Below are 17,685 nucleotides of genomic sequence, written 5' to 3'. Positions count from 1 at the left end.
ACACACATATATATATATATCCAGAAACCAAATCACATTCTTCAGTGGTCATATGTATCCTAAAAATCAGATACTCACAGGTGTCACACACAGAAAAATCTAAATTAAAGCTTAGTCCTGCCTATACCAAAATTATTTTGTAGTAACTTTGCTCTGTAAACATAACAGTATATAACATGCTATTTTATAAGCAGTAATTCATAATGGCAACTAATAACTATTCTTGCAATATCAAGCATTCCTCAAAAAAATCAGCTAAGCGTTTAACCATTTTTCTGTTTGGTTCAACTTTTCTTTGATCAGAAGAACAAAGTACCTTTGGAGACTTCCAGTTGGGCGGAGAGACACTGCGATCCAAAGGGTGGCCTGCCTATTGCCAGACTTAAATGAAAAAAAAAAAAATCTGGAGATTTGGCAGAGCTAAGAAGGATGAAAGCAAAAGATCCTAAAGCCATCTCCAGTTCAATTAACTCTTTCACATGATTATTGGAAAAGGGTATTTAACCCTCTAGAAAACATCCAGTGAAGAGCCTGGTACAGCCCTAGCTTACTCCAGCCAGGGCCACAGCTGCAGAAGGGTTTCTCCTCTGCCATCCAGGCCTTGTCAGTGGTGCCCTTCATTTGCATGTCAATCCTTTTACATGATTAATATGTATTTATTGACCAGGAGGCCTTCCCAATCTAGGACAAAGGAAAACAGGCAGTCCCCTTTTATAAGGCAGCCATAACTTTCTTGGCAGGACTGACAATTGTGCACAGAAATAATTCTCTTCCACATAGAAAGTTCCCACCATTCAGACACAGGGAGTGATGAAAAGAAAACAGTCTAAACTGAGCACCAAAAGTTCAAGTGCACCCTTCCACTCCTTTCCACGTAAAGTCATTCCCCTCCACTTCCTACCACCTCGGCTGGGGAGTAAGGACAGGCACATCAAAGACCAGAAACAAATGACCCACAGTCTAGCAGTCTGGCCATTTCCTTCCACTCATGAAGGGCTCTGAGGCTGAGACCTGACACAAAGAGAGGCCTAGCCAGAACCCTGAGTTACCTGAGGGAAAAGACTCCTGCCCTCTCTCAAGCCTGAATCTAGAAACGAAATGAAGGTACACCTAACACATCTGTGATTTGACTCCTTATGAATCTTTTATCTACTCAAATAAATGTCGTATTTCCCAGACTGACATGTGCAGTTTTATTAAGCAGCAAGCTCCATCTTTTAAAAAAATGATCAGCATTATGTCTATCCTCTCCTCTCACATCCCTTCACTCTTCCCGCATAGGAAAATAAATAAATAACAGCCCGGGTGGTCAAACAGTGCCACGAACTTCCATTTTCACTCTAGCATCTTCCTCTCTAAACATCAGAGATGAGACTTTAAATAAGTTTAGAAAAACTGCGAGGCCTTATGATGACTTGCTTGTCCTGATGCCAAGGAAATTGAGTCAGATCATCCAAGAGAGCTTTTGTTTTTTGCTTTTTGTTTTGTTTGTCTTGTTCCGTGGTGGTTCTGGGATTACTCAGTTCAATCGCTGGCATTCCACTACTGTACATATTAAATTCTTGGCCCCACAGAGAGGCTGACATGTCACTGCCTAGGGTTCCCAAGGCAAAGTTCACGGAGCCACCTCTTTTATAAGGTCCTCAAATGTAGAAATTAATAAGAAAAAAGGGACTTTCCCTTAGGTTGAAGTAGTTCAAGTGCAGCCTCTATATATAAGTACCATAACCTCTTGAAGGAAACACATGGTCATCTAGGGCTCAGGGTTTGAGTTTCTAAACTGAACATCAAAAAGAAATGAGTCATCTTTCAACTCAAAGGCCAGCTCTGAATTCCTCCCTTGGGAATCAGCATCCTTGGGTTTTATGAAAGGTATTCATTAAGGGTAAACTCACTTGTTTAAAAGGGATTCTGGGGCATGAGTCCCTCCCAGTCTTTCCCTTATCTATACCTTATCAAACTCAAGGAAGTCAGGTGCACATAGTACACCTTGTAGGAGGACTGCCCACAGGCCTGCTCTCCACCCACAGTCTGGTCTGGGCAAAGTGAAGAAAGCAGTTTAAGCAAGCACATTGCCACTTATTTGACTTCAACCAACTCCTATTTCATGGTGTCATTTTTTACTCAAACTGGTTTGCATGTATAAACTGTGCCTAAAGGAATCACAGAAAGAGTTTTAGAATTCCAAGAATGTAAACTTCAAGGGCTAGGCCTGCAATGATGAACCTACTGCAAGCAATTAAACATAAAATGGCCTCAGTAGCATGTTTAAAATTTCTGCCCAAGTTTTGCCCATATACAAATGTAATGCAGATGATGAATAAGGTATTTTCCTCAGTAGAAATTTTGAAAAAGATAACTCAAAAACAGACCCGGAGTCATTTCAGGGATGCCCCTCTAGCTTCATCCACTTTATATGACACCCAGAATGCAAGGAATCACCCTGCATCTCAGTTCTAAATGCCCTGTTGCAAATGCAAGACCATGCTTTTGGAAGCTATTGTGACTATGCAGTACAACCAAATTTCCCAGAAAAATTCATCAAAAAGACAGGCACATGTGTCAACAGTACTTGAAAACAACACAAGGATGAGGAGGGAAAGTACCAAGGAAAAGCAAATATAATCTCTAAATTCTGTAAATTTGTAGTTTATTCTGCTAACATAAACAGCTTCTATGTGGTGAAAGCAGGAAAGGAAATTTTTTCCCTCTGAAACTATTGATGTAATAAAGGAAGGTAGAAGCACCTAAAAACCTGACTTTGTTTTCTATTTCACAGATCATAAGTTCAGCTAAGTTAACCAACCAAAAAACGGTCCCACAGGTATTGCCTATGACATTAATACTTAAGTTAAAAGATAGGTTCTTATTGTGTTTACAATATTCCAAACACTTAGACATAGCCTTCAGAACTTCATTTGGCTAATCTGAAAATCTGGGCTATGCACAGCAACATGGGTACTTGGCACACTAGGAATCCATCCAACTGGTGCCCACTTCAGTGCATCACAGGCATTTTGGTTTAGGCCAGGTGGAATGATTAAATAATTGATCAGGACACAACAAAAGGTATTCCTTCTGATGTTTGTCATCATTAGAATCCAACCTCTGTTCACTAAGGAATACGTTTGTTTTAAGTTTTCAAATCACTGACCACAACCTCAGGCATTTGGGGGGCGGGGGGGGGGAGGTGGCAGCGGTGCAAGGGAACCTCTAGATTTGAAAGAAGGGTTGAGTACTTCTGAACACCTCAACTCTCTTTGGTGTCCTCCGCATCTAATTTTGCAGGCCATTAATCCAGAATGGGCGCTGGAGCATTTGGGTATTTGTTTTCACATTAAAATGACTGAGTAATTAATGAAAGTTGGCAACCGTTCATGCAAGCAGCAAGTCCTCTTTCCTCCTCCCTGACTTAGTGCTTATGTTCACATATATTTCATGTTGCGTCCCTCTCCCACCCAGCTAGCCTCGCCTTCCCTTATTACATCAGTGGAACCTCCACAGGTTATGTGGGTTGACCTCACTCTCAAAGAACCATTTGGACTGCCCTCTTGGCCACTGAGGATATTTGCAGTGAAAGAGTCATCATGTATTAAAGGCAGAAAGGGTAACTACATGGGCCCAACTCTCTTGAAAGCTACAGACAAGTTACCAGCTTATATAAAGGAAACTGCATCATTTTTAGCTTGGTCCACCTGAGGGAAACTCTCACACTCATACTTACATCAGATATCTTTTTAAGAAAAGCAAGTCCCTCTAAAATGAAAGCAGCACTTCTACTTCCCCTGCAACCTGTAAAATGAATAGGGTGAGGTGAGAGAAAAAAGGGCTGGTAGTCCCTCCTGGTTATCCGCCCTCCCCACAAACAATAGCCTTTGTGATAGAGGGGCTCCCAGTGTGGGATGGCCGGAATGTGGAGACAGCGACTGTGTTAGAGTTAATAACACAGTGTCACAAAGGAATTTAAGCTGAACTCGGGAAATTCTCCTTCTAGGAGCTAATACTTTTCCCTCTTCAAACTTCCCTGCTGTCTCAAAAGAATAAGAACCCTCTGTCATTTTCTCCTGGAGGCCATTTAACATCCTTCCAAGTACCTTTTGTGAAATAACCAAAGAATCCCTGATTATGGAGCAGACAACTGCCAGGTCACTAGGTGAGTTCTGTACACCAAAGGTTAAAAGGCTCTGAATCCATTTCCAAAATGACCCACCCTTTCCAGAAGAAATTGCCTGCCCTCAGGGCTGTGTATATGTATCAAAATAAAACTGTAGACAGAGAGCTGTCATGGTGGACACAAGTTCTTGGCCTGGAGCATGGAGAAAGTCACAAGGGCTGGTGTAGGGATGGAATGGGACTGTGAAGGAGATCAGAAGGTGGTACATAGGTCTCCTGGCTCTCTCCTGCAATCACTCCCAAATTCTACTGGATTCTACTGTAAATAGGAAGCGAAAGGGAGATGTGGCAGTGAGGCTAACCAGTATCTCCCATGCACACATAAACTCAACTCCTCAGGGATCCTCAGGATCCCTCACACACTTTCCCTGGCCCCACATCCCTCAGCTTTCAAATCTGGGTCTGTAGCTTGGTCTTTAACCCATGCAGCCAGTGCTTGCTGCCCTGGCCCCAGCCAACTAGCTATATTCTCTTCTCCAGGTAAGCCCACTGCAGGAGCTTTTCCCGATGCCGTCTCACAGCCAAGTGAGCTTGTGAACACGGAGACGGGCTGAGAATCCAGACAAGGAGCTCGCTTGCTCGGTTTTTTCAGGGCCGTGTTTGCCATTTGCGAGGATAAATGAAGCATCGGTAATCTCTATGAAAGAGCTTTCACGCTTCATTCTCTGAAACTAAGTTGGGGCTTAGATGGGAAGGAAAAGGGGACTTTTAATTTTAAGTAATGATCATCACAACTCTGGCCCTAGAGGGACTCTAGGAGAAAGGGGGTCCCCACCCCACCTCGGGAAGCAGGAGGAAGGGCCTCCGTGCCTCCCCAGGCCAGTATTGAATTGCTTAGATTGGTGGGCCAAATACAAGCGTTGTCAGTTGTCCTGGGGTGAGGGCCATGGTACAAAAAATCTCCCTGGGGTAACTGAAGGGGTGGGTGAATCTGGGGGTGGGAGGAGAGACCGCAGAACGTTGTCGGGAGAAAAGTGAGCAGTCCCACTGGAAGCCCGGGCCTCTCCAGGGCCGTGACTGAAACAGCCGCATCTTTTTCCAAGCGCAGGAGTCTCGCACTTCACGCAGGAACATCAACGGTGGCGGCGCCTTCCCCGACCCCTGCTCATTTCTGCTTACTTTCACCTGGTGGCTGCTACTATTTGGGGCCAAAGTTTGCACTCAGAGTGCACAGAACACTCGGCGCCTCCCTTCCCCATCCCGCACCCCAAATTCCTGCGCAGTCGGAGGTCCCCAAAAGTTCTATCCTGGAAAAAGAAGTTCGTTCACTTTAGCCCAATGAAAGTGGCGTGGGGGAGGCTAGATCTTCAAATTCTCCCCATCCTTCAACACTCACCCAACAGCCGGGGCCCCTCACTTCCATGCCAGTGCCCAAATCAAAGGACACGAGACTTCTCACTATGCGTTACCACTGAGGTCGGCCCTGTGAAGGACTTCTAGAGAATAAGAAACTCCAGGACTGATGAACGCAGAACCGGTTTCGACCGGCCTCGCCGCCCCCCGCCTTCCCCCTCGCCCAGGTATCTACGTCCCGATTCCTGACTGTGCTCTCGGCTTCTGTCTCTTGAGGAGAGGGCACTTGGACCGGCCCAGAAGTCCGGAGGCCGGCGGTGAAGGCCAGAGCTCAATCTGCAGGGGCAACAGGCGCGGGAAATGAAGCAGAGGATCGAAAGAAGCGTCCCAGCCAGGCCGCGGTCTCGCTGCGCCCACCGTACCCTGCATCTGGAAGCTCTGCAGGGCCCGGGCAGGCGCTGCCCACATTAGACGCGAGCGAGGGCAAGTTTGTGCCTCTAGTTTTAAAGAAATGTCAAGTAAACAGTGAACCCGAGCGGAAAACCGCAGCTGTGCCTAGGGGAGCGAACCAGACAAGTAGCTTCAGAAGAGGAGAGGGAAGGTGGGCACATGTCTGCGCCCTGAATGTGGTCGCTTTATTGGGGGAAGAGGCGGCCAGAGGCTAGGGCTGCTACTGAAACTTTCTATCCCCAAAAAAGGATCCCACAGCGGGGATTTCGGAAGGCGCTCACCTAGTCCGGGCAAATTCAGTTGGCTGCCCTTCCCGGGCCAGGTCCAGCCCAGCCACGCACGGAGGAGGCCTCCTGGCGCGCCAAGGCCGCGCAGGGCACTGAGTCTGCGGCCTGAGCGGTGCGGGGTTTGGGCTCCCCGCGGTGTGTGCGCGCGAGCGCTCCTCGTCTAACCGTTCAGGGCAAGTTAAAGCAACACAACTAAAGTCAGTTCTTGAAACCTTGAGGTCCCCCCTCCTCCTTCCTGCTTTGACCCTAGGCCCGGCCGCTTGGATCCAGGGTTTGTGCAGCCAAGATTGCAAGCCGATGAGCGTGACTGCCAGGGGAAGGGCGCTCCCCCCAGTGGCCACGAGTCAAGGAGGGACGAGGGAGGAACTGGAGGGCGGCAGCGTGGCCACCTCCAAGGTCAGCGCTGGTCCCCACGCGCGGGTCCGAGAAGAAATCGGAGTGCCCCGGCCTCCCTCGGAGTTGAGGAGCAAGGCAGCTAGGGGAGCAACATGGGAGCCGGGCCGAGCAACGAGAGGAAACGGTGGACGGGGAGCCTAAGGGGCGCCCGGGCATACCCGCAGTGGTGACGGGTCGAGCGGCGGGAAAGATTGGCCGCAGGAGGGCGGCCTCGGAAGCGAAACCGGAAACTGTGGAGCAGAAAATGAGGAACCCAGAGGCGGGTTAGCCCTCAGAAAATGACTGAAGGGAAAGCGAACTCGGCCTAGACCCAAATCGAAACTGTACAAGGAACAGTCGCTTGGGCGAACCCGGGGTGGGAGGGAAAGGTGGAGTCTTTGGCCGGAGCGCGGGTCCCTGTCGCTTGCCCAGAGCCCGGCGCGGGGAAGTGGCCAAGGCCGCCTTTCCCTTCGCGTCGTCAGCGAGCAGATGGGCAGGACCCGCGCGCCGTTCAGGACGACCAGAATTGGGGCTTCGCGGTTTCTGGAAGGAGGGTGAGCCCCAGATGCGGTGCCATCTCCAGCCCCCAACTTGAGACAGAGGGCCAAGGGCGGTGGAGCCTGCGGCCTAAGCTGCGCTGACAGGAAGTGCATCTGCATAACACCTTCCGCGGACCGCGCAGAGAGCCGGCAGCCTCCCACCTCACCCCCTCCACCTCGGGCTGGAGCAGGGCTAAGCACGCGATGCAGAGATCGGGCGGACTGTTTCCACTGCTATTGGGGGTGGTCATTTTAATGGTGTAGGGGGTCGGATTCTCCTGGGAACCTAATCTGATACCCGAGCAGAGTGGGTGCTAGAGCAGGAATTCGGACCTGAGTTACTACCTTGAGGGAGAAGTAGAGGGGGGGAGTGGGGGCAAAGGACTAATCCTACTTAAGATTCCAGAAGGAGAATAGCTCTTAACCCAAGTCAGCGCCGCTCTCTACCTTGTGCTAAGACTCCTCACGGCGGCGTAGACTTGGTACTGAGCTGGGCAAATCATCCCGGTACTTATTACATATAATTGCAATGTAAACTTTAATGTGGTTTGGTGTGACCTTGGCAAGACGACCTTGGACCTAACTTTTCTTATCTATAAAATGGTAATTTTATAGTAATTTTAAATTTATAGAAGATAATATCCAATTTAAAGTGTATGAGGTTGAATGAAGTAAATTAAGCCATAAGGCTCGCAATGTGCGCAATGTAAATAGTGACTATATTATCATTCATTTTGAATGTCTTAAGTGTCATCTTCTGGATTGCGTCTACTCTGAATAAGTCCTGCACGTGGGGGTGAGGGGGAGGGTGCAGGGAGGGATCTGCTGAGGTGGCTGCAGAACTTGCGTTTTCTTCAGCATCTAGATTGCCTTCAGCTGGAAAGACATCGAGAGCCCGACAAGACCACCAAGCAGCAGCAGAGCTTTATTGGTCAAGTTTCCCACTGTGTCCGCTTTATCAGATGGCAGAACTGTGGTTTTTTCTGTCGGAATTGGTTGGTCTTTGTCCGGGCCCCAGCCCACTCTCGCAGCGTTTGTGATCGAATTTTAAATACTCCTGGGTCCTTCTCTTCTTGGACTCCTTCCATCTCGCCCACAGGGGGCTCCCTCCCCTCTGCTCTGTGATCGCAGTTCCTGGGGCGCCTGCAATCCAGGTCTTCCAGCCGCAGGGAGGGTGAGCGCAACCTAGGCACTGCCCACCCAGAGTGCGCTTGCGTGGTGGCTGGGGGCAGGGAGGAATATGCTGGTGGCTGCTAGTCCCTAAGATAGTGCTTGTGTTTATACCCCATCCCCCGACAGAGATGAGGGGAGGGGAGGCTTGTGCTCACAGCCTCCCCTACATAGCACCCCTACCTCATCCTCCCAACCACACCCATTCCCGCCGCCGCCGAAAGCCGAATCGGGAATGTTTGATCCGAATCCTTTCTTCAGGATAAGATGTGTATGCCGGCGCACTCACATTAAAACTCTGCTTTTCTACAGACCCATAGTCTTCCATTACTGTGGCCTGAAATTTTACCAAATGTCCTCAGAACACCCACCCCCATATCTGTGGGGAGAATTCCAGAATGGAGGAGACCCCTTCACCAACAGAGGGGCACATCAGTGGGAAAGGCTGCAGGTAGACGCGAACTCAAGAAGGAAATTGTAACTTACCAAGCTCTGTGAGAAATCTGGAAATTTTACCTGCTTCTTCCCTGGGCCTGCCCCCACCCCCAGGAGGTACACCTGAGAAGACACCTGAGGGATGGAGATGGTTGTAGTAGCACATCTGTGCGAGCCCAGAGTTACCCAGAACAAACTGTCTCTAGAGAGAGGGAAAGGGCTGCCCCTGACTCCAGTCTTTCTGCCCCCACACAGTCAACCCATCTGCCTCAGTTCCAGTTCTCTCTGGTGGCCTCCGTGGAAAGGAGAGAGCTGGCAAATATGTTCTGAGCCCTGGAAACATGTCCTGTCCCTACACTGGCTAAGAGTGAAGCTCATCAGCTGGGGCATGCAGGTGTATCTTGGACACTAATAGATATATTCCTGGGCCATTTATAAAGTGTACCAGAAACTTCTACACAGGTAATGTCCATGTCCTTGCTGGGAGAATACCCCTAAACATCAGCTCTGTTCATCAGTCCATTTATATTTGTATATGTGCACATATTTTACATGTGTGTACATATATACACATGGCCAAGTGCATGTTCATGCACTTAGGTTAAGGAAGTGTGTGCTTGTGGGCTGTGTGGCTGCATGTGCATTGACATTACTCACTTAGTGCACACTGGGAAGACAATTGGACTCAGGAAATCAAGATTTTGCCTCTCAATTTCTGTGTGCTTTTGAGTGAGGTACTTTCCTTCTCGGATCTTTCCCCCCACACCACCATACGATGAGACCTCTTTATTCAAGAATCCCTGAGGACCCTTTCCAACAATGGGCTGCCATTAAATGACTGGCCTAAAACATTTGGGGAGGAACAGGGGCTGGCAGTCCCCAGCCATACCCCTTTCCACAAGTTGTCACACACACAAAAAAAGCCTCTCACCTGAGTTCAAAGTGGGAGAGGAGAATAGTGGTCTGTAGCAGGGTGACCAGAGATGGAGCGATACTTTGATGCCTCTCCCAGATGGAGTAAACACGATCTTAGATTTGAACCCATAGTGACAAGAGTAAATGGGAACCAGACTGGAGAGAGAGAAAACTAGGGGAGGACTGCTGTAGAGTCTCCTTGACCCTCCCTGCTCTGTTCCCAAGTCTGTGCACACTGGAAGGCAGAGAATGCAGGAGATTACCTGTGTTGCCAGAGAAATGGCTTTTCCCCAAAACAAAAAGGATAAACAAGGCTGACTGTTGGAGGAACTAATGGCCACCCAGAGAAGCCATAGCAGACATTTTGCCCAGGGCAAGGAGTCAGACAAGGGCCTCTCTGACCCTGGCCTTGGCATTGGCCTCTAGTAGGCAGCTAAAGTTCATTCCTGTCCTTTTTTACTGAGGGCATTGGGAGCAGAGAGTTTTGGGGGCACAGTGGCCTCCCTGGTGATATGATCTCTAGAAGACCTGCCACAGGTGACATGGCTGTGTGGCCAGGTAGGAAACAGGCTAGCAAACCACTCTTTCTCTATGCCCAGAGCAGCCTAGCCTAGGAAGCCAGAAAACTGAGCACACATACACCCACAAACACCAAACTATCACTACTGACCCCCATACACCAAAAATACACACTTCCATCTCCCAAGCCAAAATAAATATACTCAAAACCATCCCTATACAAATGTCCATACACAGTACAACCCACATGCATACAAGCTCACACAGAAACACTATGCAGCCCCACACACCCAAATAGCCCCTCCTTCCTCCATACCCACCTACGGCCTCCTCCCGCCTCCCCCCGCCCCCCACTGGACTGAAGGAAAGGGAGTTTCCAGTAGGAAAACAGAGACCTTTGACCTTAGAAAGAGCCAAAGATCAATACTGTTTAGACTTGGCTAGTGTGTATTTCCTCCTGGGCTGAGGAAGATTTAAGTTTATGGTTCAATCCAATCTTAAAAAAAAAAAAAAAGGTAGAAAATGAGGAAGTTGGGATATCACACTCCAGTATTTATTTCCATGCAGCCCCAGACTTTAATACACAGGCGGCCCACTAAGCCAGCCCCATAAATCAGCTATCAATGCCTGTTTGTGTTTATCACTACTTTCTTTTTTTAGAGGGAGTACAAGAAAGAGGTCTGACCAGAGTCCTTCTACCCTTTCCTCTGCCCCAGTCAGAAGGAAGGAAAATGAGGATGAGGGTCGAGGAAGATAGGAAAGTCATTCTAGATGATGACTTCAGGGCCTTGGCCAGGTTCTTGAGGCAAAGGCAGTTGTACAGAGTAGATGTGACATAAAGACACACAGCCACCGAGGAAGCACAGACTAAATATTTAAATCCTGAGAGCTTCAATTTCCTCCACTGAACAATGAAGAAAATTCTACCAGTAATTGAAATTCAATAGTGATTGAAAAAGAGATAATGGGCAAGAAATCAACTTATGTAATAATGACACATCTAAACACTTAACTAATATGATCATGGGGAGGGGTAACCACCTCCTCCCTCTCCCCCAGGGTTAGGGGAACGAGGTCTTATTTGCTGTGTGCTTTTGGTCTCTTGGAAGGGGTAAAGAGGGACATTAAGGAACAGGATAGCTGCCGGAGTTGCTGTTCACATTGGTCCCTGCCCTTGCCTCCTGATTCTGTGGTCTTAAGGGGTTTAGAAGCTAAATCTAAGAAGCTACACTGGGGAAGGGAGAAGGACGGGTAGCCCAGTTTCCAGGCACTCAAAACATAAAGGTCTTCTGCAGAGCTGGACACCCCAGAACATCCCATCTGGTTGTGGCCAGGAAACTTCTTGATGTTCTGAGCTGTCTGGATTCAAGGAATACTGGGGGTACCAGGCCTCAGACCCTCTGACCTTGAAGTTCTGGAGAGTTTGAAGATTCCAAGCTCTCCTCTCCCTTAAGGAAAATAAAATATGTACTTCTAACCACCAGAAAACAACTTACCTGGGCCAACTCCGGGAAGGCCCATCTCACTGCTCCCAGCTCTTTACAAAGGATTGGTTGAGCAACCTATCATGTGTAAAGGTTATGTCACACACTCTAAGGTGTGAAGGGGATGGAAAGTAGAGATTTACTGCAATAAAGTCAGGAACCCATGGCAATGTCAAATGTGCTCTTCAACTCCAGCCTACCAAATCCCTACCCTCCAAAACCTGGAGCAGAGGCTTGGAGGATCCCTGAGCTTTCTGGACTTGGAGCCTAGCATTGTCACTTCTCTGACACAGTCCCCAGTGAGGGAGAATTTTTCAAGAAAAAAAGGCAGAATAACTGGCCATTCTCACTTCTTACAAAATCAATCCTGCAAAAAACAACAGGAAAGAAACCTAAGGAAAGAGCACAGAAACAGAGTTTCCATGCTTGCACGTGCACGCACATACACACACGCGCACACACATATCCCTACAAACATCCCAGTGTGCAAACACAAATAAGCACAGGTACACACAGTGAATGCACAAACATCGAAGTGTACATCTAATTACAGAGAAGTAAACACTCAGTTGCACAATATTCACATGAGCAGAGATACACAAAACCAGGTAGGTACTCATGCACCATATCTACACATGATCACATATGCACACAAGTTTTCAGGGACAGCCACATATCTAGCCACATACGTACAGGTACACACATATTTCAGAAGAGAGGGGCAAAGGGAGAGAGCAGAATTTACCATTTAAAAAAATCCTGAACAAAAGAGAGATGATACCACATGAGGAGAGATTTCCCCTTCCTCCTCCTAGTCCCTAAAAGTCTGGATCCCAGTGCTTGCCTGGGAAGGATCCGCCCCAGGGCCAGAGGCAAGAATCTAAACATTTCCCTCTGGGTAGTCCCACTGTCCTGAGAGTCCAAGGAGCTTGCTTCTGTGTCACCCCTAGTCAGGAAGCAAGCCAAGCTTTGTTGGTGATTCTGAAAGCCCACCCCACCCCTTAGGTTTGGGGTGGGGAGGAGGCTAGCTTGTGCCCACGTTGGAGGTCAGAGCCCAGTGAGATCCCAGTGCAGGACCAAGCGGCTGCCGCTTTGCATAGCTTCCCAGCATCTGGGCCTCCTCTCCTCCGGTTTTGCGGGACCATGAGATCCGAGCCCCGCGAGGCTCAATGTGCTGCTCTTACTCCGCCGCTGCGCCAACGGAATCACTTCTCCAAAAGAATAGAGATGAAGTCCCGGCGGCCCAGAGGCCGGGCCGAGCACCCTGCTCCCTAGCAGGCCGCTCTGGACAAGAGGCAACTTCTCACCTCTGCCCCGCCCTGGAAAGACTTGCTTTTAGAGGAGGAAACATCAAAACCTTGAGCAAAACCAGCTCTAGAACCAAAAAAGAAAAAAAAAAAGAAAAAGAAAAAAAAGGCCAGGCTGGAGCCAGGCCCTAGCTGGGCGCAGAGAGCAGTCGACAGTCGGGCAGTGTTTCCAAAGTCAGGCCTGGGGTTTCCAGCCTTTGGGCTCCTTTGAACGCAATCGGACACCAGGGGTGTCCCGCCAGACCCTCTAGACCTGGACCATATCCGGATCTGGGCTGTAGCTACTACCAGGCTCCGCCCGTGCCCTCCCACCCGGTATTCGTTGTGCGGTGATTGCTGGGCCCCCGGCGTGCGCGGTGTGCGCAGGGGCGCCGGCCCCAGGGTGCTCCGCGCCCACGCCCTTCCCAGCCCGCAAAGAGGAAGGCCGCCAGCTGCTCGTGAGCACAGTGTACACTTTATTTCAGACTACAGGTTTCTGAACATAATAAAATCTTTGGCTTGTAGCGGCGGTTCAGTCTCGCAGTCTGTGGGGTCGTATTTCTCAACGAGTCTCCGGAAAACGAAAGGGGGGCAGGACAGACAGACCGACAGAAAGGGTTTGGGAGACGAGGGAGAGACGAGGGGCGGACACGCGAGGAAACACACTCTCACGCACACAAAGAAAAGTCCCAGAGAAACGAGGACCAGCGATGCGGGGCGGGAGGCACCGGAAAGCGATACCATTCAAAAGAAAAAAAGCAACGAAAACGAAACTGGGCCAGGGACAGCGAGGAAGAGGTGGGGGGTAAAATAATTATAATAATTATAATAATTATAACAATAATAATAAAAGAGATTAATAAAAAGTCCAGCCAATAGAGATCGCTACACATATTTTTTTTTCCTTACCTGAAATTAAATATATACAAGGTCGTAAGCGGTTTGGCTAGATAGAGCTTTAAGAAGTCGCAGTTTCGTCCCTTATGCTGTGATTAGAGAATAGATCTTAATTTTCGATAGCACCTGTCCGAGTCTCTCTCCCTTTCGAAAAATGTTGCGTTCGAACGTTGACTCTCCAAGCTGTGGAGCGCTCTCTCTCTCTCTCTCTTCGCTGTTGCTTTCTCCCTCCTTTGCGCTGATTCTTTCTCCCCGGCGCATGGTCGGCGAGGCGGCAGTGGCGGTGCCCTAACCGCGCCGCCCCAGCCAGAGGCGGCTACTCGCTCTCGTCTTTGTCCTGGACCGTGGTGGTGGAGTGGTTGTATAGTCCCTGCGCCATGAGGTGCAGCGCCAGGCCGTTCTTGATGCCTGTGGCTTTCTTGATCTTGGCGCGCTTGTTCTGGAACCAGATCTTGATCTGGGACTCATTGAGGCTGAGTTCCTGGGCCAGGGTCTGCCGCCGCTGCTCCGTGATGTAGCGGTTCGCCTGGAACTCCGCCTTGAGTCTCTGCAGCTGCTCGGCCGTGAACGCCGTCCGCGGCCGCTTGTCCTCCTTCTCGTTCTTCTTCTTCTTCAGTTTCCTGGTGCGCGGACCTGCAGCAACCGAGAGGGCCGGGTGGGGGTGGGGACAGAGGGCAGAGGGGAGGGGGGAGAGGGCAGAGGAAGCCGTGAGAATTGCACAGCCCAGCCGGGATCGCGCCCTGCGCTTCCGGGGCGATAGCCGAGGCCCGGCTGCGCCCCCCGGCTCCCTCCCGGCGCCTAGCTTCTCCATCAATTGCCTGGCTGCTGGAGTCGCCCGCGGTTCCCTTCTCGCGGGCGAGAACGGCTGCGGAGAAAAATTGCTGAGGTTGTACGTGCACCCTAAACCTCAATTTAGAACAGGAATTAAATCGCAGAATCCAAGATTGAGAAATGTCTGGAGCCCCATCCGGCCCAGCCCAGAGTTGGAGGTTAGAGTCCTGCAGTCTTCACAGCTCTGGAATCAAAAAAGGCTCAAGACTGAGGCAGTGAAGACACTAGGCTAGGATCAGCCTGGAGGAATCGCCAGCCTCCCATCCTCCTCCAGAAGCGCACCTACACCTGAGCACCTACAATAAAACCCCATCTGCTTGTGGCTATTTATCCCAGAAAACAGGAGACAGAGAAGGGGCTGTGAGAGACTTGCTTAGTTCCAAGAATTCAGTGTCTGCTCTACCTCTTCTTTCTCTTTGGCCCTAAAGAAGACCTTTCTAGGCTCCCAGGGAGACACTGACCTTCACCCAGTTGCACACCTTACACACATGGCCCATGAGTTCTCTCCTATGCCCCTTGGATGGTGCCAGTAAGAAAGAGAGGGCCCTCCTCATTCCTCCACCCAGCTGCACAGGCAGGGTCTCCCTTATCTCTCTTTCAAATACATAAGATGCAATTTCAGGATAGAAAACTCCTGAATAACAAAAACAAGCCAAATCTGGTTTCCCTGCCCACCTATGTCATTTGCAAGTAGATTACAGCCCTCTTCCCAGCCTAAATAGCAAAATAGGGACAGAGCGCTGTCCCTCAAATCTCAACAAAAATCCGTGCTTTGACCATAAAATGTATATATAAAGAGACCACAGAACACCTTCCCAGGAAAGTGAAGTCTCCCACCAAACCTCATCTGGGAAGAGGGCTGCGCTGGCAGCCTAGAGAGAGAAAGGAGAGCTAGGAGGTAGCCTGTAAAGACAGAATCTCTGTCCATCAGCCTCCATGCCCGAATCTTCTGGCATTTGCTTCCTGGGCCTCATCTTGGTTATGGGAACTTACGGAGCCCAATTAAGTCTCTGTCAGGCCTGTTAATATCTAAAACTGTCCGGAAAGAAAGGTGTTCACTGGCATCACCAAACCTAGCGACAAAAGGGTAAGCTGAGCATCTGGCTCCTGGGATGGGCCAGTGCCTGGGGTGACCTGCTGTCTTGTGACAAAAGAATCCAGGCATGGCTGACTGCAGGAACTCAGGTCTGGCTTGAGGTTCATCTCCCTTAACTGCCTATGCAGGAGAAGAAGCCAGTACCCTGCCTTCCCTGGCCCATAAGAAGGAAAGCCGCCAAGAACAAAGACAAAGCCCACTATGGAGCAGGGTGACTAGGAGGTGGGCTGGGAAGGAAAGAAGGCCTTGGTTTAGATTAGTAATTAGCTGAGGGGGCAGAGATGGCTCAGGAAACATGCACATCCCCAGAAAGGCCCCGCTGCCTTGTGTGTCCTAGACTTTGTGAGTGTTGTATGTGTGTGCAGAGGCATGGACATTTATAATAAAATCGTATCCTCACGGCCAACCCCGAGCCTCACGGCCTGACAGCTCAATCACTCTATCCATCAGGCAAGTCAATCAAAGGAGCTTTTCGGAGGTTCAGGGAGCCCGACGTGTCAATAACGGGGCTCTGAGATGGCGGGGGCTGATAGCGCGCATCGATCTGTGCTCGGCCTGCAGCGGCTGGGAGGCTAGAGAACAGCCGGAGTAGAGCTCCATACGGTTATGCCGTGCCCGGCCTCCTGCCGGACCCAGGTGCCCGGAACCCAACCATAGGCCATAGAGCCCCTGCTGGCCTCCTCGAAGCGCCCACTGGCCACTGGGCGCTGCCGGCTGGGGATGCAGGCTGGCCTCAGCCTCCTCTGCCAGGGCAGGTCTCGGCCTTGGGTTCTCCAAGCGCAAGATACGCAAGGAAAAAGGGCCAAAGGAAAGTCAAGAAAACGGGGCCTTCGGCTAGCAGAAATCTGCTAACTGGCAGATGTGCGGTACGAAGGAATTAAAGAAGGAAGGGACGGGATGTGCGAGCTGCTGCGGAGAAGCTGCGGAGGAGGCTGGCTCTCAAATCCTCAGCCCCGCTTTCTGGCCTGACCTGATCTGACCTGTTTTTTCTCCTCTCCCACTGTATGTCTGTCAGCTCCAGAGAACCAGGAGCCAGGGGCTCTAGACACTCGCCGTTTCGGCAACTGCCTTTCTCTGGATTCTACCCACCCGGGTCAGATTCTCTTGGCTACTCGGCCTGAGGAAGAGGGACAGCGATCAGACGCTTTTTCTCTCTTCCCGTGTGACCTCAAATCTGTCTCTATGTAAATGAATTCTACGCAGAAACTATCGAGATGGTGTTTGTGTCTGTTAAAACATCAAAGTGAAGATTATTTCTCTAATCAAAGCCTTGCTGGATTTTGGCCTCCGCAAGGCCAGGCTGGCAGGATTGCAGTCCGAAATCACTAGGCCCACCTTCCCGTCGACTCTAAACACCCCTCTCCCAAGAAAGAAAAATCAATGACTAATTGCGTCTTTCCTAAAAATAATAAGAGTAAAAAACAAAGAAGACCCAAGAGGCTCAGTGTTCAAAACCGAAGGATGGAGACTCGAGCTTCCGGTGCCATGAGCTGTAGCCTCCCGGGTGGTGGCCACAGAAGCCAGGAGCGCAAAACTGGGTAGACACTTGGTTGTAGCTGGGACCGGGGCTGATAAGGAGGAAGCAGCGTGAGAGAACAGAGAGCCGGAGCCGGGTTTACTCTCCCCAGCACGGCGACTAAGAGCTCTGGGGCATCCGCCGGGCCAGAAGGCATGGCGCAGCCCCGGGCTGGGTACTCACCGGAGGACGGACGATCCGAGTAGCGCGTGCAGTAGACCCAGGCGGGCCACACGAGGGGCTGCTGCGAGTCAGTTTTGACAACGGGCCCGCCGTTGGCTGAGCCCATAAGCAAGATGGCTGGGTTGCCGTGCTCCGGGTACTTGGCACCCTGAGCACCTGGGCTCCCCACGCCACCTCCACTGCCGCTGCCGCTGTCCGAAGGCTTGGCCGCTGCTGCTGCTGCTGCGCTGCCGCTG

At 50.3% G+C, this 17,685-nt stretch overlaps 1 protein-coding gene across 1 annotated transcript in view; it reads right to left on the bottom strand.

Moving 5' to 3' along the window:
- Positions 1-13,379: 13,379 nt before the first annotated feature.
- Positions 13,380-17,685, bottom strand: part of EN1 (engrailed homeobox 1) — a gene marked incomplete at its 5' end in the record, with an annotated part of 4,618 nt that continues 312 nt past the window's right edge. Inside the window, 3 exon segments of the mRNA XM_006926934.3 lie at positions 13,380-14,456; positions 17,450-17,682; positions 17,684-17,685. The exon segment at positions 17,684-17,685 is cut by the window's right edge and continues 312 nt beyond it. Of these exon segments, the coding sequence (XP_006926996.1) occupies positions 14,140-14,456; positions 17,450-17,682; positions 17,684-17,685 (552 nt within the window).

This window comes from Pteropus alecto, unplaced genomic scaffold, assembly GCF_000325575.1.
Source record: "Pteropus alecto unplaced genomic scaffold, ASM32557v1 scaffold3, whole genome shotgun sequence".
In the NCBI taxonomy this organism is placed as follows: Eukaryota; Metazoa; Chordata; class Mammalia; order Chiroptera; family Pteropodidae; genus Pteropus; species Pteropus alecto.
Note: the sequence above shows the minus strand (reverse complement) of the source record. Positions and strands in the feature narration are given on the sequence as shown.